This window comes from Schistocerca americana, chromosome 1, assembly GCF_021461395.2.
Source record: "Schistocerca americana isolate TAMUIC-IGC-003095 chromosome 1, iqSchAmer2.1, whole genome shotgun sequence".
Classification (NCBI taxonomy): Eukaryota; Metazoa; Arthropoda; class Insecta; order Orthoptera; family Acrididae; genus Schistocerca; species Schistocerca americana.
The window spans coordinates 145,382,320-145,408,394 of NC_060119.1; the positions used below are offsets into that span (position 1 = coordinate 145,382,320).

General features: G+C 38.7%; 1 protein-coding gene across 4 annotated transcripts in view; it reads left to right on the forward strand.

Moving 5' to 3' along the window:
• The window catches only part of LOC124551243 (ADP-ribosylation factor-binding protein GGA2), a 129,789-nt gene that overhangs the window by 64,114 nt on the left and 39,600 nt on the right, over positions 1–26,075 (forward strand). For all 4 annotated transcript variants that reach the window (XM_047126248.1, XM_047126256.1, XM_047126264.1 and 1 more), the window contains exons 7-8: positions 4,887–5,016; positions 19,810–20,234. In XM_047126248.1, coding sequence (XP_046982204.1) covers positions 4,887–5,016; positions 19,810–20,234 — 555 coding nt within the window. The remainder of the gene's footprint in view (positions 1–4,886; positions 5,017–19,809; positions 20,235–26,075) is intronic.

The following is a 26,075-nucleotide window of genomic DNA, read 5'->3' on the forward strand; positions in this document are numbered from 1 at the left end:
CTTCTGTAACTAATTTCTGTCAATATTTTGCAGACATGATCTATGAAACTGATAGTTCAGTAATGTTCATATGCGTCAGCACCTACTTTCTCTGAAATCGGAGTTACTACATTCTTTATGGAGTTCAAGAATGATTTCTCATCCCATACATTGCACACACAAGGAAGAATAGTTTTGTCATGGTCGGCTCTCCCAAGGGTATCAGCAGTTCTGAGGGAGTGTTGCCTACTCCAGATGCCTTGTTTTGGCTTAGGTCTTTCAGTGCCCTGTCAAATTCTTCTCGCAGTATATCTCACACCTCATATTGATCTACTTAGTTGTTCCTTTCTGCAGTAATGCAAAAAAGAAAAATCACAACACCAAGGAGTAGTTTTGGCGACATAAATGAAATCTGGTATGCATGTTTCTACATCTGAAAGGTGATGATTATTCAAAATTCACGACAATCGCATAAGAATGGCACTAGTAGCACCACTATGAGGATGCAAATCAGGTTTGCTTTAAATACACACTGTAATGGTCATGAGCATTAGTTATCTTTGCAATTATACAATAACGCATTTAAGACCACAAAGATGCCATTATCAACACCACACTGTATTTGAACTAGGTCACATATTAGGGCTACGAGAAGCTACATGATCCTTCTGTGATATTGTAGAAAGACTTGGTAGGATAGTAGTCATAGCACATGAGTGCTGAGAGTGGTGATCACAAGAATGTATGATCACAAGAAGACTGGTCTCCAGACGACCACTTGGCGCTACCAAGAGGTAGTTGTTCAACGTAAGCTCTGGCACATCATATTGCATCTTCAGCAATCTGAGTCGAATCAGTTACTTCAAGGACAGCTCCGAGCCAGACACACTGTGGCGTGCATTCCATTAACCCCAAACCACTGTCATTTGCAACTTCAGTGGTGTCAGGTGAGAGTTCATTGGTGGACAGGGTGGAGAGCTGTTGTTTTTTCTGATGAAAGCTAGTTTTTCCTTGGTGCCCATGTGATGCCCATGTGTTCATTAGGAGGAGGCCAGTTGAGAGCTTACAACCAACCTGTCTGAATGCTAGACACACTGGACCTGCATCTGGGGCTGTCTGGGCTACAATTTTATAGGACAGCAGGAACACTCATTGTTATCCCAAGCAACCTGACTGCAAATTTGTTAGTCAGTCTGGTGATTCAACCTGTTGTGCTGCCAATCATGAACAGCATTTTAGGGGGGTTTTCCAACAGTATAACACTTTCCCACATACCCAATAAGCTATACAGACTGTCAAATGTTACTTTGGTCTGCTCGCTCACCAGATCTGTCTCCAACCGAACACATATGGGACATCATCCAACAAAAACTCCAGTGTCATCCTCATCTAGCATTAACCGTCCCTGTATAGACCGACCAAGTGCAAGAGGAACGGAACTCCATCCCACAAACTGACATCCAACACCTATACAACACAATGCGTGTATGTTTGCATGCTTGCATTCAACATTCTGGTGGTAACACCAGTTATTAATACACCAGTATTTCACAGTTGGATCGGCCTATCTCGCATTTGCGTTAACCTGTGATCTTGCAGTGTTACTCACTTAAATATGTTACCTATACAAATTTAACAGTGGAAAATCCAGGATGGAATAATGACAGTATTATTAAAAGGATAGATTGCTAGATTGCTACTCACTATATAGTGGAGATGTTGAGTTTCAGACAATAAAAAGACTGCTGAATTAGAAAACACACACACACACACACACACACACACACACACACACACACAAATTGACGCAAACACAACTCGCACACACATGACCACTGTCTCTGGCTGCCGAGGCAGACTGCGAACAACAGCGCACGATGAGAGAAGCAGTCCAGGTGATGGGGTGAGGAGGAGGCTGGGGCGAGGAGTGAGAGATGTAGCAGATTACGGGTGGGGGGGGGGGGGGACGGTGAAGTGCACATCATAAATTCTTTCAGTCTCATCATCATCATCTGCAGAGCTAGTTGGCATGTAAAGTTATACTACTGTGGTGCGTGTTGGCTTTGTACCTATCTTGGCTTTGATAATGCTGATTATAGCAACTTAAACCTGAACAGGAGTCATGTCCATCCTACCACCGAAGTTCATTTATCCCCACTGTATCTCAATTCAACCTGTTCATGTGCCTTTTCTTAATTTTCTAGCTTTGCCAAGCATGGTTAGGTGCACATTGGCAAAACTGTCCCCCCACCACTTTAATTTATGTTACAAATTTATTTTAATTAAGTATAACATTCCATATTCTGACCCGTGGAACTCCAGTTCTGTTTTTTCTGGTAACTACATCCTTCCGAGTAGTCCTTGGTTGAAGATCCCAATGAGGGACTATTTTGCTTCTAGAATGTTGTGCAGGGCTATTACAAATGATTGAAGCGATTTCATAAATTCACTGTAGCTCCATTCATTGAAATTTGGTCACGACACACTACAGATACGTAGAAAAGCTCATAAAGTTTGGTTCGGCTGAAGCCGCACTTCAGGTTTCTGCCGCCAGAGCGTTCGAGAGCGCAGTGAGACAAAATGGCGACAGGAGCCGAGAAAGCGTATGTCGTGCTTGAAATGCACTCACATCAGTCAGTCATAACAGTGCAACGACACTTCAGGACAAAGTTCAACAAAGATCCACCAACTGCTAACTCCATTCGGCAATGGTATGCGCAGTTTAAAGCTTCTGGATGCCTCTGTAAGGGGAAATCAACGGGTAGGCCTGCAGTGAGCGAAGAAACGGTTGAACGCGTGCGGGCAAGTTTCACGCGTAGCCCGCGGAAGTCGACGAATAAAGCAAGCAGGGAGCTAAACGTACCACAGCCGACGGTTTGGAAAATCTTACGGAAAAGGCTAAAGCAGAAGCCTTACCGTTTACAATTGCTACAAGCCCTGACACCGGATGACAAAGTCAAACGCTTTGAATTTTCGGCGCGGTTGCAATAGCTCATGGTAGAGGATGCGTTCAGTGCGAAACTTGTTTTCAGTGATGAAGCAACATTTTTTCTTAATGGTGAAGTGAACAGACACAATGTGTGAATCTGGGCGGTAGAGAATCGTCACGCATTCGTGCAGCAAATTCGCAATTCACCAAAAGTTAACGTGTTTTGTGCAATCTCACGGTTTAAAGTTTACGGCCCCTTTTTCTTCTGCGAAAAAAACGTTACAGGACACGTGTATCTGGACATGCTGGAAAATTGGCTCATGCCACAACTGGAGACTGACAGCGCCGACTTCATCTTTCAACAGGATGGTGCTCCATCGCACTTCCATCATGATGTTCGGCATTACTTAAACAGGAGATTGGAAAACCGATGGATTGGTCGTGGTGGAGATCATGATCAGCAATTCATGTCATGGCCTCCACGCTCTCCCGACTTAACTTCATGCGATTTCTTTCTGTGGGGTTATGTGAAAGATTCAGTGTTTAAACCTCCTTTACCAAGAAATGTGCCAGAACTGTGAGCTCGCAACAACGATGCTTTCGAACTCATTGATGGGGACATGCTGTGCCGAGTGTGGGAGGAACTTGATTATCGGCTTGATGTCTGCCGAATCACTAAAGGGGCACATATTGAACATTTGTGAATGCCTAAAAAAACTTTTTGAGTTTTTGTATTTGTGTGCAAAGCATTGTGAAAATATCTCAAATAATAAAGTTATTGTAGATCTGTGAAATCGCTTCAATCATTTGTAATAACCCTGTACTATAGGAGATGCCATCATTATTAAACTATACAGTTGGGCTGCATGTCCTTGGGGAAAAATATGGCTGTGGTGTACCTTTGATTTCAACCATTAGTAGTATCAACATGGCAACATGATATTAGATAATGTTTAAAAGGTCAGATCAGCCTTCATGCAGGGCATTGAGGCCACTGCTCTTCTTCAGGAACAAAATGTCAGTCTGCCCTGTTCACAGATACCCTCCTGTGTATCATATGTAAAGTACGGTTGTCTGTATTGTTGAGCCAAGCAGTACACCACCACCATCACCTCCACCACCGCCTGTGGTTTGTGTGTGTGTGTGGGGGGGATTACACATGTATTTTACACCAATATTGGCTTTGTTGTCGTTTGCCCAGATATGTTTTGCTCATCTTCTGATAAAAGTTTGTGCAGGTCTTGGATTAACAGCTGCAGCGAACACAGATTTATGAAATTCTGCAGCCCAATGTAAATACTCGGTTGATGTGTTGCATCTGCTGTCATAAGTATTTTGTGGATAAGATCTTCTGTTATAGGAGCTATCCCTTACTTTGTAAATGTGGCCATTGTTGCTGTTATTTTTTGGAAGCATAATCCAGCTAAAATAAGCACTAGAGAATGGCACATGTGCTGTATTTCATCAAAAGTCTAAAAATTATTAATGTTGTTGTTAGATTTTATACAAATCTCCTTCCATTGTAGAATGGGATATTATTGTAACATGTGTGGCATTTAAATAGTAGTTGTGTTACAAAATACTGTTAATAATTCAACTGGATAGATAAAAAATCTACTCACCAAGTGGCAGCAGAACACACACTTAAGACGGTTGTAATTGGCAAGCTTTTGAAGCCAGTGCCACCTCCTTCAGGCAGAAGGCTTCAATGGGAAGGGAGAGGGGTGAAGGAAAACGAATGGAGAGGTCTAGGAAAAAGGGTAGATTTTGGGAGAGTCACCCAGGACTACAGTTCAGGTGCGACTTACTGCAACAGGAAGAGAGGGAAAGACAATTAATGATGGTTTTTGTCTGCCGCATTACCAGTAAATGTGAACTATTGTGTAAGAAATTGGGTCACTGTGCCATGATTCATTGTGATTCTGAATGTTAATTGATGTTTACATTTAATGATTAATTGAAACTTATTATGTTGCAGTCTCTAATATGTTGGATCCTCCTGAGAAGCCCAGTAAACAAAAGGCATTGGAGGATCTCGATGTCCTGGGGGAAACACTTCTTAAACAGAGTTTGCCTGCTACATCCAAAATTGGTTCACAATTTTCCAAGTAAGTCACCAGCATTAAAAATAGATTATAAAAAGAGAATTAGAATTTAATAAAATATTTCACATAATGACATTAATTTTCTCAGACTTGTAATAAGTTGACTCCCCTTGTTAGCTTACTGCAATTTGAGCAATAGGATACTGTTTGGAATAGAGGAAATAATTTTTCTGCAGATAAGAAAATAATTTCATGTCTGGTCCTTAGAGTCTTTTCTGATGCATCTGTAACCAGAATCCACACACTCTTTGCAATACTCAGAAACATTTTTTAGTGTGCCCAGATTAATCCTCTACATAGCTAAATTAAATCATTTTAAATAATGGTCACCAGCCTTACCTTAATCCGCGATGCAGGATTAAAATTGTCACTACTCCTGTACCAGTAATAAATCCCCTATACCAGTCTTTTTACTTTGAGATAGGTTCTTAGAATGAACTGGAAAATGTGCACCACTAACAGTTTATACACTGCCTCCAGCTGACTATTAGAAACTTTTGCTGTTAATATAAAAAAATGTGAAAACAGAAATACAATTCAGAATCAACTAGTCCAGAGATACAAAAGCATTTCACTTCAAATTTCTGTGGAAATAAGTGGAATTTGTTATTTCAAGCAGACTTTGTGTAATCCACCCTATTCAGTAAACACCACTTCAGCTCAGCACTCTGAGGCCCTTTTTTTCCGACTAAGTACATGCTCACTAAAATGCAACACTCACCAAGAAAATCTGCAGATTAAGCAAACTTCCAAGCATGTACACATGTGGGAAAGCAATTGTGAACTCTTCCACAATTTTCTGTGCTGGTGTAATGATAACTTTCTGAATCATGAAGGATCAGTCATACTATACCTTCGTATATGCAGCATTCTTAAAACATATCATCGCAAGGCCCATGACTCATCACCACCTTTCTGCTGGGCTGCTTACCAATGCCTCGATTTAGTGAGCTCCAAGTTGCTCTGTGAAATTCTTTCAGAATTTAACCCTTTCAGCCAGTCAACCTTGAGATATGAATGCAAGCATTTCATTTGTCAATTCTTACACCTGCGTATAAAATTCTTGTGGAAGGTGCTGCTTATTATCAGAAGTCTAGCTCTTTAGGTCAGCTTTGTAGACATTGACCATAACCCTGTGTGAAGGATTATTCCTTTTTTTCCTCTCATCTCCACCTTCGTGTCCTTTCCTACCCCCATCCCCCCCTTCCCCCTCCCCTGTATATGCTCTACACTTTGTACCCCTTTTGTTGTCTTGCACATCTGCTGATTCGTCTGTCAGAAGACCTGCCTCACACCACCCTCCTACACCCTCCTTGTATCGTGCATCCTTTCCTACCCCTTGCCACTTCCATCTACCCTGGCAACTGCAGTCAGTCTTGCAGTGGCCACAGCTGTGAGCATTTGGGTGTCCGTGTAATTGTGTGTGAGAATGCGAATATGTGTACTTTGGCTAGAGGAAGGACAAAAGCTAGTGTAATTACTGTTTTCTGTTGAATATTTCTGTGTACCATACATAAGTGAGCTGTTGTCGAACCTTTATTTTATTTCTTAGTTCATCCAGAAATTTGTTGTTTTTATTAAATAGTTCATATCACAATATTTTTACAAATAAACTAGCGGTTACCCACAGCTGTGCATGCACATCAGTAGTTTTCTTTTGGGATGATTGATGTTCAGTAAGTAAGCTGTTGTATGTGTAGTAATGTAATGATGTCAGCTGCCCTCAAGTGTCTGCCTGTTCTGGTAAGTGTAACTATTGATGTGTGCTGCCAGCCCCCTCCCCCTGCCACTCCACTTCTCTAATGCAAGACATGGTGGCATGTGCAGAGTCTCTGTCAAGCAGTGTGCGTGGAGGGGAATGGGCAGGAGTGCACGTCTATGCATCGTGCTACTGAAGTAACTATACATTGTACAGCTGGACATTATATGACAAATTTAATAATATTTTAAGACACTTTATGTGAGAAATGTTTTCCATGCCTTAGTTCACAGTCTGTCTGACTATTTTATTTATTTATTGTTTTTTTCTTTTTTCTTTTTTTTTTTTTTTATTTTCTAAAGTAGTCTATGTTCTACCTCAGAGTTCAAGCTATCTCTTTACCTAACATCATCGAAATCTGTTCAGCAGTGAAAACGTGACAGAGAGTTACTTTCACAGTTAATGTTATTAGTCTGGAAGTATGGACGAAACATCTTGAGAATTGTGGCATCATGGTATTCATTTGGTTGAATCATATTATGTAGAACACACAAATCAACAAAAGCATTTGCAAAAATATGATACAGTTCAAACATAAAGAGTAAACAGTTTTTTCAAAGAGTAAATATGTTTCCCAATGTTGCATAAAACTAAATTACCTTTTTATTTATTTATTTATTTATTTATTTATTTATTTTTTTTTTTTTTAAAAGAGTGGGTAAAATGTACCAGACATTTGCATGGTTGGATTTCTGGTGTAAAGGTTATTTGGAGGGGATCATGGAAGAGTGAGGGGAAAGTGATTTTGTGACATTATTTTGATGCTCAATCGTTGGGATGGTATTCTACTGTTTTATCTTTTAACGTAAATAGTGAGATGTTTGTCATGGACACTTGGAAATTCAAAAGGGATTTCTTTTCAGCTTTTTTTTTTTATATGATAATTTTCTTGCTAGATTATAATGTGTCTCCTATTGTTAATTCTGATTATTTTCATGTCTTTGTCTCTGGAGGGTGGCTTGTGATTTTGTTCTCTGAGATGGTCTACAAAAAATTGATTTGTCCCATACTTTCAAATTCTTATCCTTTTTTTTTTTTTTTTCCTGATGGCGATACAGCCATCTTTCAATGTTTTGGAATTTCACGTAGTAATGTTACATTTATCTGAGAATTTCGTAAGTAATGTATTATTTTGGTGAAGAAGTGTTGCTATATGGTAACGGTTGAGGAGATTTTATGATCTGTTGTATGAAATCAGTCTGTGGGTTTGCAGATCACATTCACAGTAAGGATTATCTTGAATGTGTATTCAATGACAATGGCTTGGTGATTATCCATGATTAAATCTTAGGCAAGGTATGGAGCATATAAACTTTTTATTCGCCTTAATTGTGTGGAATCAGGGTTTCAGGGGAATGTTTGGCTGTTTCCTTTAATGTGTGTGAACAGTTGATATTTGTCTTCCTATTGGCGCCTTGTTCTTCTGTATAATACAGTCTTTGGGTCTGATAGCAATAATGTGATGTTTTTAAAAGTGCTTTTGTATGTGATAGCAAACATTTTGCCTGTTTGTCCCATGTATCTGCTGTCACATGCATAACATTGTAATTTGAATGTACGCTGTTCAAAAGATTTGGGGGAACATGACTTCGGGCATCTGCCACACTCCGTTGAGCAATAATTCTGGACTGAGTATATTATCAAATTATACTTTTATATTTCACAAATTAGGTACACCACAAAACATCATTACATCCTTGTTCATTATGCAAAAAGAACTGAAATGCCTGACGGGTGTCTTAAACAAAGTTGAAACAATCACTCACCCTGTCATCCTGGGCACTTTTCATTGGACTTCAAGAGCTTCAGAAATGTGTATGGCCTCCATGACCATTTATCTACCTGACAGCTAAGTGGCTCACTCCTTATAAGTCTACAGAGGTCACCCTATGTTATCCATTTCCATTCTTCAATGAGAGCCCTTGAGAATTCTTGGAGAGTCTGTGATGGAATAGGGCAAGCATGAACATGTCTGTCAAACATGTCCCACATATGCTCAGAGGGGTTTAGGTCAGGAGTCACTACTCGCCATTTCATTACTTCAGTGTTCAGATGGTGCAAGGCATATTCGTGTCTCCCACCATATGGGCCCTGGCATTACCATGAATGAAAAGGACTTCATGATCACCACCTTATGCAGCAGCCAACACATGGTCCAGCAGGATCCGTTTGGTGTACTATCACAGAATCTTGGCCAAATCTGATAGCTTCCTGGACAACGTTTGGCATGTACTACTGACAGTGGCATCTCCACACGACTTGGCCATCACATTGTGCCAGAGGAAGTCTGGACTTGTTTGTGACTAACATGTTTTGCCAGTGATGCAGTTGCCAGCTGACATGGGAATGGCAGGACTGGAGGCAGGCTGTGAAATGTCATGTCAAGCGGGGTACTCAAACAGAATGTCTGAATTGTAAGGTCTTTTCTTGTAATCTGTTCCTTACAGTTTGATTGGACTCAGCAGCAGTTGTCTTGCAGTCTTCTGGTAGTAGCCATACGCCACTGCAATGCAGAGATGGCCAGATATCACTTTCACTCAGCATTGTAATTCATCAGCTACCATGTCCAACTCGCCATATGTACTGACCTCTCTGCCTGTAGCATGTCCACGACCTATGGATGACAAGATGGAGAGACATTGACACCTACAGCAACATGGCGGAGTTTTGTTCGTTTTGGATCAAACATACTGCCCTTGCATCTTGCATTGTATTAAAATGTCACATTGCATGTGATTGGTTGAATACAAGGTTTACAAATGACAACTATCATCTGTGTAACTCACTAGAAAACACTGGAACACTGTGTTTCTCACTTCCTTCTTAGGATTCACCTGATGTTGTAATGCATAACATGCCCAATAGGTGGTGAATGACATTAGTTGTTGCATATGTTGAAAGTGAAGATCTGAAACTCTTGTCGCGCGGGATTAGCCGAGCGGTCTAAGGCGCTGCAGTCGTGGACTGTGCGGCTGGTCCTGGCGGAGGTTCGAGTCCTCCCTCAGCATGGGTGTGTGTGTTTGTCCTTAGGACAATTTAGGTTAAGTAGTGTGTAAGCTTAAGGACTGATGACCTTAGCAGTTAAGTCCCATAAGATTTCACACACACTTGAAACTCTCCAATAAGACCACAGGTACTGCGTTAACTTACTGGATGTTGATACAAGTGTTCCCGTAATTCTTTTGAACAGTGTGTTCTTGGAGAGAATTGTCTGTTATTCATGTTATGTGTACGCCGTGCCTTTTGAAAATGGTGGTGATTTTATGTGTGAATGTGTGTTTGTATGTCACTGTGTATCATCTTGAGACATCTTTTATATTTTCCAGATTATTCTCTGTCAATGTTATGGAAGTGTGTGTGTGTGTGTGTGTGTGTGTGTGTGTGTGTGTTGTTTATGGCTCTTCGTTTAATGTTTAATTATGTTGTTTAACTGTGGATTATGTTGCTTTTGCATTCATTGTTTGTGACTGTTTATGATGTCTAATTCTTTTCAGTAGCTTTTCTTATTGAATAGCACTATCTTGAGTCTGCGAAGCATGTGTAGAAGTGCTGCTTGTAATTGTGAATTTTGGGAGTATTGAGGTTTGTTGGGTGATTGTGTCAGATGCTGTGGATTTGTGGTAAATTTTGAATAGGTGCTTGTTATTTTGTATTTTTTTAATTGTTATATCTAAAATGTTAATTTGATTAATATGTTCATTACCAGTTTTGAATTTTATTTTTTTATGCCCCTTGTTTATGCTGGCATGTACAGGGTGTGTCAAAAAAATGTATACACACTTTGAAGCGTCATAGAAAATTTATTTCCCGTTCTACAATGTTAAATTTCTGGAAATGGAAAGCTTAAAGTCCAATTGGAAAAATAAATGTACTTTGCAGATGTGATTAATGTTCAAACTGGTGGTCTTCAGCATCAATACATTTCTGAGTACGAGCCACCACTGATTCCGTACATTGTACCAAAGTGTCCAATGAGATTTCTGCCCACAGTGCTTAAATCTCATTCCAAAGTGTGTCCAGGTTATGTGGTTTACGTTTGTACACCTCATTTTTTACTGTGCCCCATAAAAAGAAATCCAGTGGTGTGAGGCCTGGAGAGCGTGCAGGAATTGATCCCCTGCATTCTATCCACTGGCCTGGCACATTGTGATCCAGTTATGCTCGTATATCCCTATGATATGATCTTGTTGGAAATAAATTCTCATCATTACCGTATAATGCACGAATGGCAGGGAATATGGAGTCAGCAAGCATTGTTAGGTACGTTTCTCCAGTAACAGTACCTTCAAAGCGGAAAGGCCCAATGAGTCCCCTTGCAGACAAACCACACCACACATTTACACCAGGAAAATTCACACCCTTTTCAACTGTAATGTGAGGATTACCAATTGTGCCTATTGGCAGTTCCATTGAGTTTGAATTGGGCTTCATCCGACCAACAAAATTCTAACCTTCGATCTGGATCATCGTCACTTAGCTATTGCACCAGCACTTGTAGCTGTACGAGGTCGCCCCGATCGACCTTTATGCACATCACACACTGTTCCACGAATTTCGAATTTGTCTCGTAGACGTATAATTGTTAACCTTGAAGGTGGTTCTGCACCATACTCACTTCTCCACTGTCTTCGAACCGCAGCTACATTCTCAAACTTCCAGTACCACTTAATTATCTGTTTCCGCACTTCAAAGCTCAAACACACGTCCACCATGTTGCAGTTACTTCCTTGCCACTGCTGCCACCTGTTGAAGAAACACAACATTACTATCTCACAGATATTTAACCTTGTTGAACGGGAAATAAATTGCCTATGACAGTTCAAAGTGTGTATACATTTTTTTGACGCACCCTGTATTTTATCAATTTCTGTTGTATACAAGAAGATTGATTACGAACAGGATCCCCAGTTTCATGAGTCTTAGGTATTATTTTTATAAAGCACATTGAATAGATTATTGTCAAAAAACAGTTGCAAAAGAACGCAACGTATTATACTGGTTCAGATAAATGGATGACATCCTCTGCATAATAAATGAACCATAAAAAATTGTATCATTACATATTAAATCCATTGAAGCTGTCTTAATGTAATAGGCAAAACATGTCTGGAATTATAAAATAAATTACAGCAAGACAAAGGCATATAACTATGCAAACAAACTTGTTATGTCTAAATTCCATATTTTGTGAGATGAAGGGGTTCAAGTCCAGTTTCCACAAATTTGACTTGAGACCATATACATAATACCCACATACAGTTTCAGGTGCGAAAGAAGGCTGTCAGTGCTGTTCGAGCCCATGGTCTGTTGAGGCACTGTTACCCGTTATTCTCATGATATATGCTTGAGTGGTCCACTTACAGGAAATAAAATAAAATATTCTTATCGGAGGTGTAGATACTCCACCGTTGGTGTGGATACTCCACTGTTATGTGCGAAAATAAAGCTATATGTGTGAGTACTATTCATCAGCTTGTGAATGAGGATTGGAATGTACATCACCGCCTAAGTATGTCAGCTATTCAGTAAATTGCACTCTGTGGAGTAAACAACGCTCTGTGTAGCCTAAGGATCGAAAATCCAGTAGCTAGAAATCTCAAGAGAAATTCGGTATGGGAAAGCAAAAAAGCTTTTAAGGCATTGTAAGCACCTAAATTTTTCAAGTTTGTTAAGAAGCTAAGGCTAATGCATTAACCATGGCACAAACCAATAAGACATGTACCTGCAAATGCACATGACAGGAAAAAATCCTCCAGTACCCAGAACTGCTCCCAGATAATCGTGAACATTACTGTCCATTAGTGTGCTACCATTACAACAACCAACAGAAAGGGGGGGGGGGGGGGGGGGGGACTGCAAGATGAAGAAATTCGTAACTACAGGGAAGAAAAGGAGGGCTGCACAGTCAGTGGACCCTCACCCACAATGCTAACAGACTTTCAGAAAATTGGCCGAAAGGTGTCGTACTGTGTGGCGCAAATTTTGTTCGAAGAGATTGATGCCGACTGTCCACCTCAAAATATGAATTTTGAAGTTTGCTACAGGGAGCTGTCTACCCCAGAAACCACATGGTCAGGCTTCACTATTCTTGTTGAGGTGAGACTTTTGGTGCTGGTGAAGCCCTTGGGTCTTTGTCTTCGAGACTCATTTCAGAAACACTGACTGAGCGAGGTGGTGTGGCACAGTGATGAGACAAAGTACTTGTATTTAGCAGGATGCTGGTTCAAACTCCATCCAGTCACCTTGGTTTAGGTGTTCCATGATTTCCCTAAATTGCTTAAGGCGAATGCCGGAATGGTCCCTCGAAATGAAATGGCGGATTTACTTCTCCAATCATGTCTTACTCCATTTCTAATTACCTTGACATTGTCAGGATGTTGAATCCTAATCTTTCTTCCTTTTTCTTCTGTTGTATCTGATTTTAAAGATACTTGAGGAGTAGAGTGCACAGATAAGATTCAAGTGATCATCAGATACAGTGGTGTGTTGGTTTATTCCTTCCATGTCGTTGTTGAGAGAGACCATTCTGAATATGAAACAGCTATTTAAATTTCTTGGTCCATATTTGATTATGAACTGATATGGCTATCACATATACAGGTCTTAATATTACTTGAACATAGATAGCTAGCACATGAGATATTATTGAAAGTATTTTTAAAATGTATCAATTTATCAATTATCTATTGACTGTTTTGTGCAAGTATTTCAAACTAAAAATAACTTTCTAAGCATTTTCATTGTTTAAAGACAACAATACAAGATATGCAGATTTGTCTTGTAAAAAGTAAGGTATTTGAATTCTTCTCCTTTAGTCTGTTGTATTTTTCATTAATTATGCAAAGTCGACAGACAGCACGAATATTTAGTGGCCATTACATGCAACATGCTATTAGATTTTGCCCAATATTCTAATGCACAAGCACGCTTGTCTGTTACAGGTTTTTCAAAATATTGATGTAGGTCAATTATGAAATCACCGTCTGGTGTAACGCGCTTGCTGATTGGGCAAAAAAAGTAGACCATCTGATTTCAAATGTAGACGTATTAGCACTGCTCATAGATGCTTGTGTTTCAGGTATTATTCTTGGTGTTGCTGCAGTGATAGCAGCATACTCTTTCTGAAATAATTGTGCAGTGTTGTCTGCCTCTTGAAATGTCCTGAAACCAAGTTTCTTAAACCTAGGATGTACTAATGTCACACGCGTGGTTTCAGACTTCCATTGACTGATGTAATCAATTAATCCAAAACCTTTGTTCTTCATTAGTTGTTAAGGTGCTTTCCAAGTCTGACAACTTAGCTGAAACACCTCGTATAAGAGGTATAATTAAGTAAGCAGTGACATATGACTTCCCTGAGATTGTTGTTGTTGCTACTTCAAAAGGTTCAAGAAGACTCATCTCGTGTATAGCTAAGTAATTTTCTGCTGTGAGGGAAGGCCGTGCTTTCCAACTTTCGTTGATTGCTGCCGCAGGCTCACTTCAAACTTCCAAAAGTCTTTCGAGTATGTAGTGTGAGCTGTTCCATTGAGTTGATACCTCTTGTATCAGTTTGTTTTGTTTGCTCCTTTCTGAGCATTGCGCAGTTTCTCACTGGCTAGTGTAGAGTTACAAAAGAAAGTCACAGTAGCCTTTGCTTTCAATAAAAGTTTGGAAAACCATTCTACTTTGAAACAATCGTGTACTGTTGAGTTGATGCAATAGGCGAAACAGGATGAGTGTTGAATCCTTAAGATTTCAGGTGGTTTTTTTTTTCCCTCATAACTGCAGCATTGGCTGATTGTCTGTAATGACTGCTACTGTCTTGTTATGAATATTGTATTGTAGTAAGATTTGATTGATGACCAGGAAAAAAAATGTAATGTTAAAATTAAGTGCCAATATGTCCAAGATTTTGCTTAATATTCTCATAAAAAATCAATGTCTTCTTATATGAAAAAATACTTTCATATATAAAAAAATAATTCTCATAAAAATCAGGTCAATATATTACTTGTTGATGATAAGTTCAGCTTCAGCATCTTAAAAGTGCAGGGAAATCAGGAGAAAGAGGAGGAGAGGAAGGTTACCATGATGAATAGGTGTGTGAGAGGGTAAATGTTTACTGGTCTGCCATGCAATGCTGCTACCTTACATGTTAATGCTTGCTGATGAACTGCAGCGGATATGATATAAACTGCACGTGGGAGTAACAACTTCAGAGAAAGTGCATTGAAGGGACAAGGGGTGATTCTCAGTTGACTCTAAATACAAAACAATAGGGCCATTACTCTACTGTAGCGCAACAGCTGCTACATTGCTGAGGTCGGCAGCACTCATGATTTTAATGCAGTCGGCATAAAGTGTATAGCTTGTGGAAGTGTTGGGAGTTTCACCGTTCACCGAGGGAAGTGTAAGGAGGGGTATAAAGAGAACAGTAGTAATGAAGGGTAAGGAGAAGTACGGGGAGAGACAGCAATGCTGGCACCTTCACCCATCTTACCGATGTATTCCTATAATATACCCAGGCCACTCGAAGTCTGAAATTGACAGGTCCTGATAGATAGTTTTTTGACGGATTCACTATGTTTGTGATAAAACAGCTACCATTACACAACAGCTGAGAGGTTTCCATTACCATTGGAAAATTCTGATTCAATTAATACAGCCTGTGTTAACAACTTGCTATGGTTAGCCTTTTTTGGTGAAAGATATGCATTAATATTGACGCCATTTTATAAGTACCAGAAGTTTTAGTTTTAGTTCTAGTTCTTTTCCAACTCACTAACACAATGGTAGCATTTTCGTATAAATTGCACACCAAAGCACGTTGTTTATATTCTCGGAAGACAGCAACGCAGTAATTGTAATGCCACGACCAGCCGATTTTGCTCTTCTATATTAATTTTGGTTCAGTGTTGGGACTCACATTCATTTCTCTCTTGTTACTCTGTTATTGTACAAACTTGAAATTCATCTCTCAAGTGTAAACTTTGGGCAGTCCGCTATAAATGGTGTGCAGAAGTAACAAGGTTTTGAGAAAGCTCATTATAGAGACATCTGCATTCAAATGCAGTAATGGATAAAAAAATAAATTAAGCCTGTTGTAACACAGTTATTCAATGATTTGAAATGACTCAACGTCTTTAGATTTCTATTGACAAGAGGGGTGGGGGTGGTGGGAGATGAAGCTGCCAAGAAGAACTTCACAAGCTGTACAGACGTGAACTGTACAGGCATGTACTGCTCACGAGAATGGACTGAAACTCAACATGGTATTGAAAAGTTAGGGAAGCAAACATTTTAAAATATATTACTTATATGTGCCACTGTTATGACCTACAATTGTTGTCACTTTTAATATGAGTGAAACTAATTTTTTGTCCATTATAAAGTGCCAAGTCAATATCAGTACGCCTTTGTTTGTGTTGGTATCCATGTCTGTTGTAACACTCAACAAATTACATTTTGTAAGGGCTTTCTCTAATTTATTTTTTATCTCTTCATGTAGTTTTGGAATCAGTGAACATTTAAGTGTGGTTTTATCTGGCCTCTCATATCTGCTGTCTATGGCATGAACAAATTTTTTTGAACCTTGATTGTTGGAAGTGCTTTACGGCAGCATATCGATAGCGATCATTTGTGCTTGGAGGGAATCAAGTTCTTTTTTTCCTTTTCAACTGGTGTCGTACAACTGACTTCTTTTAAAATAATGTTTTAAAAAACTACTTCTTTCTTTCTTTGTCCCCCCCCCCCCCCCCCCCCCCCTCTCGCCCCTTGCACTTGATATAGCTCATAATTTGACCCTCACCTTTCAATTCTACTGCTAATCTATGGTTCTCTAGTTTTTCACCATAATTTCTTTTAAGCGATCTCTTAAATTAGTTGTATTTTCTGGATGTTTATATTCTTTACCGCAGATGGTACACTTCACAAACTATTATCTGCCTCCTCCTTGAAAAAAAATCCACACAGATGATTGATTTTTAAGATTCATTTTCAAAACAATAACAAAAAACTCTTTTTATGCACTTAACACATAAACAGAGTAATCTTGGAAACACAAGATTTCCTCAGCCAACAGAGACTCGGTGGCACGCAAAAAGTACAGATCGTTTCATGTCAGCGCCACTCAGAGTACTTCATGGCGACTGTGCTCTTTGTATCACTGCTGCCAACAATAGCGTTTCAACGGTTGTGGCTTGTGGCATTAAAGTTGTGTGACAAAGAATAATCGCGCTGTTGTGTGACATTTAATAACAAAGTGAGTGATGAAGAAGCCATTGTTTGCACTGAGAGGTACCTCCTGCGATATCACAAAGAGCTAGAAACTCAGCATCCTTAATCAGGTTGCAGAATGCTGTAAACTGGTCAGCTAATTCACCAACTTCACTAGTTTCAAACAAGGGATTTCATCATTAACGGGCAAGAACTTAACAAATATCTACAGGATTAGAAATTTTTACAAAAACATTCCTGGGCGTTCATCACCAAGTCTTGGCAAGAAGAGGTTAGTTTTATCTTACATCCTTTGAAACACTCACATTTCACCTTAATTACTAATGAATATGCATTGCAATACTGTGAAAGCAGATAGCCTGTAAATACAGTTGTATATTTTAATGATTATATCCAGCCACCTTACAAATAAAAACCTTGGCACTTGACACGTGCTTTTACTTTATTCAGTTTTGTGGGACGTGGTACGCTCTTGAAGGAACAAGCTCTGCTAATTGAATAGAACACAGGTAACCAACATATGAAAGATATTTGTGCTTCTTCAAAGGCAGAAGTGACACAGGGGCGTTAGGATTGCATTGATGTTTTGTGTTTTCAAATCATCTTATGCATTAACATGCCTGATTGCAACCACTTGTAAGTCTACAGTGAGGACTCAGAAACAGAAGAGGTCAATAGCGAGTGTATTTAATTAATAATGATAATAATCATCTTTATTTTAAAATGCATTATGCAGTACAATCATAAATGCTTACAAATCTTTAAAATGGCTTTTTTTTCCCCCTCTACCTACTGCGTTGTATTACAACAACCTTTTTTACTTTTTTATTCCTTGCTACAACTAAATATCCTCACACGTTTGAAGATGACAACCTGTATAATACACATTCGTGAATTCATGTTATTTATGTGTGTACTTTTCACAATAAGCATGTGATCGGTACGACATACTCATGACCATGAGTTGTTGTCACTGGAAGACGAACACGAAAACTCCCTCTCTGACGACCTGTTCCCCGTAGCAGCCAGTCTATTAACAACATACATTTACACACAGCATAGACTGGCTAAGGCACCACCTTATTTAATGCTGTTTAAATATCTCCATGCAATCTACTTCCCTCTGCACTCCACTCGCCATGGAGGTAATAGGACCTGAGAGTTTTTCACGCGCCAGTTAAAGAAGAATTACATTATAAACTATATGACTGTTTATAATTAAATCAGATTACTGATAGTGACGATAGTGCAGACACTATTGATTAATCAATAGTTTATTAATGGTTAAGTAACACTAATAGGTCTCTTAAGACACTTACACATCTTGAAGCGTCTTAGCCACAGTTCTTGGGGAAAAGCAGACTACATCTGCTCCAATTTTATAAGGAATTTGTGCAGTCCTGTTTGTATGACATGTTAGGAAAGAGAGCACTCAGTCTGCTAATGAGAGGGCAATCTACTGCTTGAGTGAGAACTTGCCTTCAGTTTTAAGTAATAAAAGTTGGAAACACAAATAACATTTTGCAACTTTTTCCCTGCTTGTACCAAAAGTTTTGAGAAGGAATAACTATGTCTGTAACAGCAAAATTTAAAATTAATTTTGCAGCTCTTTATTTTTTTTTCCTTTCTTCCAGACAACTTGTAGACACCTATGCTTTTTAAGTATTTTTCTATTTTGTTACTAGTTTTTTTATTTTAAGTAGTTTATTATTTGTGCTATTAATTTTTGAGGAACTTTTAATTATTGATGTACATATGTAAATGATTACACAGTCACCTGGCCTTACATGCAAAAAGTTCTTGTTGGTAATTTTTTTTCCTATATCTGTTAAGTGACTAATGGGTTCAAGTGCCTTCTGATCTTACCAAGAAACTGTTCAGCTTACCTGACATACATAAGTAAAAAAAAAAGAAAAGAAGAAGAAGAAGAAGAAGAAGAAGCAGATTGATGTGTAGAGCACAGTAAAACATAACGAAAAACAGCTTCACACTAGCCTTCTAACAATAGCTCTTTTCCAGAAATAATTCACATACACAACCACACAGACATCCAAATGCACACACAGCAAGACTGTCATGGTCACGGGAGTGTGCATTTGGGTGTCTGTGTTGTTTTGTGTGTGTGTGTGTGTGTGTGTGTGTGTGTGTGTGTGTGTGTGTGTGTGTGTGTTATTGCTGGAAAAAGAGCTAGTCCTTGAAGGCTAGTGTGAATGCTGTTTTCTATTATATGTTACTGTGCTCCATAAATTGATCTGCCTTAGTTGAGTGGTTGCCTTGAGTAGTCGCCTTTCGCTTATTTTAAGTTAAGTTAAATAGGAGTGTTATCTTCAAAGTAACAGTACCAAGCAGGGAAAAAATTTCTTCTGTTATGCATTATTATTTAATTAGAATCATATTGTACCATTCTCCATATAATCATTTATGTCTATACATAATGTGATTGTGTGTATAAGTAGTTTTGTTCCAGTGTCAGCATTTCTTCAACCTCCATGTTGATTGAAAAAATTTTTCCATTCAGTGTTCCTTCAACTTTTACAAATAAATCGAAGTTACTTGTTAAGAGAATTGTTTACATGAGTGATGTACTATATTTCCCACCTGAAGAACTGCACCACTGCCTGTTTGTAATGCCCAGTGTGTATGCGGTCATTGTCATGCTGTAAAAATTTCCTTGTGACTCCTTCCCTTGCTGTTTGACATGCTTGTGCACACGCACCCCCCAGCCCCCGGACAAACACACTTTACAGATGACTCTTATAGTATAAATAGCTTTTTATTCCTCAGTATTGAACTTGAAGTTGTGCTTTTTTTGTAAACAGGCCACCAGCGAAAATACCCATGAATTTGCTGAGCAGACAGCAAGATGCGGCAAAGCCAGAGAATATCACAACATCAACACCCATCAAGAAGAGTGGCAGTGACAATTCATCGGGTGTATTAGATTTGGATCTTCTTACTGGAGAACCAGTGAAGCCCTTAGAAAAAGATTCTGTGCAAAAAATGGAGAGCAGAACATTAGATCTACTTAATGGTGATGATACGATGGTAGATATTAGTGAAGAAACACCAGTACATTCTTTCTCTGAAAATAACAAAAATGACAGTGATGACCGGCTAAGTGTTAACTCAGTAGATGATAAATCTCACAGGACTAGCACAGAAAGTGTAAATATCTGTGAACCTAAGCAAATTGAAGTGAAACCCTTGAATGACATCAATGTTTCTTTGGACAGTATAAAACCAGGTAATGATAAACTTGTTTTATCATATATGTTATTTAAAATGACATTGTTACAAATCTTCGAATTTAACTTATATTTTGCTCTTTACCATTTTCCTGTATACACGTGATATCATACCCTAGTTTCAGGGATGTTATGAAGTTTCACTATAGAGAACAAAATTATTTTCTATAGTGTTTATTAATAATTATTTATGCAAAACAATGGAGTTTATTTGGAGAGTGGCCTAGTCTAGTTTTGTGTTTTTCTAAGGCACCTATAATGAATGCTAATGTAATTTTTTAATGACACTACAAATACATTAGGAATATTCTTTAAAATAATTTCTGTGGCAGTGTGCCAGCCACTATATCCCCAATTTATTTCTTGATTTTTATTTTTTAAGGCATTGAAATGTATGTGGCTAATCACAAATTGAACCATCTCAAAAGTAAATTTGGCAGATTGAAAGTCTTTTCTTGCCGCAAAATCTATCTCACTTCAGAAGGAAGCAAGTGTAGTGAAATCTTGTATGAAGGAAAATATGCAAAATCTCTGCTTCAGTTAATTGAAAAATGAAATTGTAAACAAACTATGGCAAATGTAAACGTTTAGATTATATAGTGGTGTCCAGATAAGAAGGCAGCTGAGTGATGCATTCTGTGCAGAGAGAAAGATGGAGGATAGTTTGTAGTGTTGCAAGTGTGTTCTCTATCCCTGTTGCACACCAGGCTCTCCAGCTGTTGCCTAACCAGGTAACTGGCGATGCTAGGATAGTGGCACTTTGGACCACTGTTCCTACTTCTGCCTAACGGTTTACAGGCTTTAACTGATGACATAACAATGTTGTCTTATATGACATGAAGGCTGGGCAGCATATTTGAAGTGTGTGTTTGGTAGTATTTGGTGATGCTCTCTAGTGTTGAATTTTGATGTTTGGAAACTAGTTCACTGCGTTGTTATTGTTAGTGAGAGGTTGCAACTGAAGGTAGATAGTGGCAGTTGCTTTGACTTGTGGTTTGAAATTTTTAGTAGTTATCGTACATATCACAAAGAAATTCAACAGTCATTCGCTGAGTGCTGCTGTGTTGGTATGATCAGCAACTGTGTGCCTTGCTTGGTGAATTCGTATACAGTAGTGGAAATTGGTGTAAAGGCAGGTTCCTTACAAAAGTGCTGGTCTTGTGTGTGAAGCATACATGTATCAGTTTTGTTGTGAAACTATTACACACATAAATGGTAACAATGGAATTACGTAATTTCTTTGATAATACGAGTAACAAAATAAGGGGTTCACATTTCCTGGATGAAAATTGTGGTACATAGGGTCTCACTGTTCTTTTGTGTTATCTTTCCAACCTCTGTTCTTCCTAATTGCCTCAAAAATTCTCTGTGGCGTTGATTTCGTTACAGCCATGATAAACATGCCTTGGAAGTTTTTGGTTGCAGCAGAAACATGCGCAGATGCATTATCTTTTTTAAAAAATTAGTGTTTCGTCCCCTAATCTGTGTGCATTCTTATCAGTTCTATCTATACCACTTCAGTGTACATGTTGAAAGTTCATTCTATTGTTCAACCATGCAGTGCAAGATTTACCTTTAACACAGAAGGCTGTCCAAATCATAATGCTTCCACTGCCAAAATTTCTGCTCATTCTTGCCTGCTGTTCTGTTCTCATATCATGCCAATAATAATGAAATTCTTCCGGCCCGTCAAAGATAAACTTTCCATAATTAAAGATCACTTTATCCCATTCTAAAGTTCACAACATATGTTTTTCAGTGAACTCCAATCTACCATGTTTATGTTTGAGTGTTAGAGCAAGTTTCTGCAGTTGATTCTTGAATGCTAGATGTTTGTCATGTGACAAAATATGTCATCCATATCTGGTAGTTACTGGCATCCATAAACTGGCAGCAAGTTGAGAAGGATAACAATTTGTGGCCCTTGCTTTTCCCAAAAGTAACCATTTTGATACCACAGATAATTTTCTACATTGACTATATTTTCCATTCTGTCCATATAGTGTGCCCAATCTAACAAAATTATCAGTCATTGTACTTGAACCATTCAACTTCTTGGTGATTTGACAATTAGTATCCCATTTCATTGTAACCACTGACTTTTGCTTTTTCATCACATGACAAATGTTTTCTGCTTGGCAGTTTCACAGTCGTGCCTTATGTGTACAATACACACCGTCACGAACGGTGTCTTGTTTCCTATCTGCAGTAAAGGCATTTAGTATTTGTCTGAACTGAAGGAAAGTTGCCACCTCTAACTGGGAACTTTACTACCACCTCTTATGAATTACATATGACCTAGTGTCACAAATAGGCGAAAGTAATGCACCTTACGGTAAATGTGCGAACTAGTGCAAGAAAAAAATGGATGTGGTAATGAAGTAATCTATAGTGCAGCTCAGGTTTAGCTTAAGTTGCAATGTTTGAGTTTGGTTGTGAGTAGATAAAGCCAACGAATGTGAATAGAAGAAAATTTTGTGTGGTGACTGACAGATCTGTAGCATTGGCTGAGGTCTAGGTTAAGTTTGCTGTGGCTGTTTGATTGTCCACTCACAGCAGTCACTTTTAAAATGATCATTTCAGAAACTTGGTGGGGTATTTTCTGAGTGTTCCGATTTCTAAGGTGGTGATTAGGCAGGCACTGAGGAGAACAGTTTCAATTTTGTGGAACATTCAAATTTATATTAAAACAGTTGTGAAAAAAGATAGATTGCTACTCACCATGAAGGTGACATGTTGAACTGTGGACAGGCACAATGAAAAGACAGAGCAGCTGGAGATAGCAGTGGTGTGTGCCTGCTTGTGTGAAAGTGTTTTCCTTTATTTTCTGCAGAAGGATTTTACCACAAGCTCAGTGTGTAACAATCTTTTCATTGTGCCTTTTGTGCATTTTGAACAACTATTTTTCATTACCGGTATACTATTGCATATTTCATTAACTTGTCATGATGAAGTTTATTGAACTGTATTTTATCATTGGTCCTGTCACATTGTCTTAACCCTAGCAATTCAAACGCATTTTCTATGATGCACTTGGGCAGGGGAGTTATTTTATGCCCATCATAAAACAAATCTAAAAAAAAGTAAAATTAGTTAATTGCTGTTGAATGATATTAATAGCATACTTTTTAAAGAGGTGCTAATGTGTAAGTAGGGCCCAGAATGTGAATACTTTTCAAAGAAGTACTGATGTGTAAGTAAGGTCCTGAACCTGAAAATGTTGAGTGTGGTACTCATTGGGAAATGTGACATCTGCTATTAACACTTAATTTTATAGGTTAAGTTTAAATGAAAAATTTAAAACATGTCTTGAATCTGCTAGAAGAAATCATTAAACACACAAATATTTTTTCCAGAATTTTAAAATATAAAAAAGTGACTAGATTACAATATTTTCAAAAGGTGGGCTTAAAGAAACCCCCCTTCCTGGTGGTGGTGTGAGGATTAATCAGTCAGCACCATTCTTCGTCAAATACTATCCCATATTTGATCTATTTCTTCTAAAACACAATTTTCACATCACTGTATGATTATTTTGTATGATTTATTTTAGTAAATGTGTTTTTTACCTACATTTCAGTATCCTACATATAATTCTAATATATGAGGCTTGTCTAAGAAGTATCCAACCTTTGGCCAGAAAAAAATATTTTGAATACCTGATGGTGTTGGCACCCTAATCCCCTTCAAAGTAGGCCCCTTGTGCTTGCACACACTTCGCCTACCGATCCTTCCACTGCCAGAAACACCTCCGGAAGTCTTCTTTTGGGATGGTGTTCAGCTCTGTCATCGTGTTCTGCATTATCTCTTCTCTACTCTCAAAATGTGATCCTTTCAGCAGCGTCTTCAACTTTGGAAATAAGTCACAAGGAGCCATGTCTGGAGAGTAGGGAGGCTGTAATTCCATGTTTGGCCAAGAAATTTTGGATCAAGTTGGTTGAATGTGCGGGGGCATTGCCGTGATGCAGTTGCCAGTATTTCGCCATCCACATGCCTGGTCTTTTGCGCCGAACTGCATCATGGAGTCACCGGAGAACATCTTGATAGTACTCCTTTGTCACTGTTTGTCCTTCTGGTGCGTATTCATGATGCACAATGCCACGGACATCAGAGAAGACAGTCATCACCACCTTGATTTTTGCTTTGCACCTGCTGCACTTTCTTCAGCCTTGGATACTTGGGATGCTTCCATTGTGACAACTGTCTTTTTGTTTCTGGGTTGTACATGTACACCCATGACTCATCTCCAGTTATTACAGTGATCAGAAACCCAGGATTAGTGTTGGTGGTGTCCAGAAGGTCCTGTGGAACTTCAAAACTGAGGTCGTTTTGTTTCGGCGACAACAACTTGGGCACGAATTTCGCAGCCACTCGGTGCAAGTTCAAATCATATTGCAGAATTGCATGTGCAGAATCTGTACTCACTCCAACCTCTTGGGCAATCCCCCACATGGTCAGACGACGATCCTGCTGCTATGGAAGTCTGTAAATGTTATTCAACTGGCAGACGTACAAAATGGGGTGAGTGCATGAATGTTCGAACTTAAGTACACCTGCCACTGGAGCTCCAGAGAGGGGATGCTTGCGTCTTATTGGCAGCAGTGTAATTGTTCTTGGCAGCTGTAAGAGATGTGGTGGTGTAACTGGCGGCTCAGATATTTGAAAGTGCAGCCGATTAGATAGCAGCTAATACCACAGTTTCCCACCAACACCAACTATTCTAGCTGATGTGATATCCATAGTAGTTAAGTTTGATATATTAGCTGCTGTGAAATTTGTATTTGTTATAAAACTTGATGGTGAAGCTAGTCTTATTCGTGCCAAGAAATTAAGTCATACTGTACGGTCTGAGCTGAGAAAGGTAAAATTACCTGTCAAAGATATTTTAACTTTCAGGACCAAGTGCAGTCACTTTGTGGTAAGAATGTGTTCAATCAAATGCATCGCAGAAATTCTATTCACAAAATTGTTTGAGTGCCAAGGATTGTGATAAAGTTGAGAAAGAATTTGCATTACAAGAGAAGTGAGACAAGAATTGATCACTTTTGGAGAGACTTATTGAATGGTGATAAACCTGTCAACATTTATGTAGCTATCATGAAAAGTTTCTCATTCTGAGTCAAGGTTAAGCCTTCACAGAGCAAAGTTTTTTCATTAGCCTAATAAAAGGAGTGTGTGGTAGCCAAACAAGAAACCAAGTCATTTTTAGCCATACATCAAGTACATGACTGCCTGAAATTGGCTGGTGGTATCTTCAGGATTGATGTGACTCTCGCACTGCTTGAGATTGGTATGGCAAAGTCTTATGCCGAAGTGATGTGAAGAAGATGAAGAAGCTGAGAGAGCTGGATGGATGAGGTGCATCATCCAGCTAGTTAATGAACTGAAGGCCAAAAAGTCATGGATACCAGCAGAGGGGGCCACAAAATGTGTATTATTTGGCAGAGAAAATGTCATTATCCATACCACAGTGCTGTTATTGTTATTTTGGAAACTTCAGTATTAATTTTATTCAGAATATTCCTTTTATGTGTCTTGTCCAATTTGTTGCATTATCTTCCCTGGAAAGTTCATAAATCTTTGGTGGTAGGAGGAGCAAAAACTTGCTGTTAATTCAAAGTTATAACGAACTCATTGATAAACACAAAAATATTATAACTAAAAATGACTTTTATTTTTACAACTTACCTGTTTACATACTCTTCAGATATCAAAATATGTCAGGGATAAATACTAAACCTGTGTCTGGAAGTCAGACAATTTCACTTTGGGAAACTTATGACAACCCTGACATTGTAACTGTTATTCATATTGAAAGAAAAAAAAAAAGTGTTGCTCAT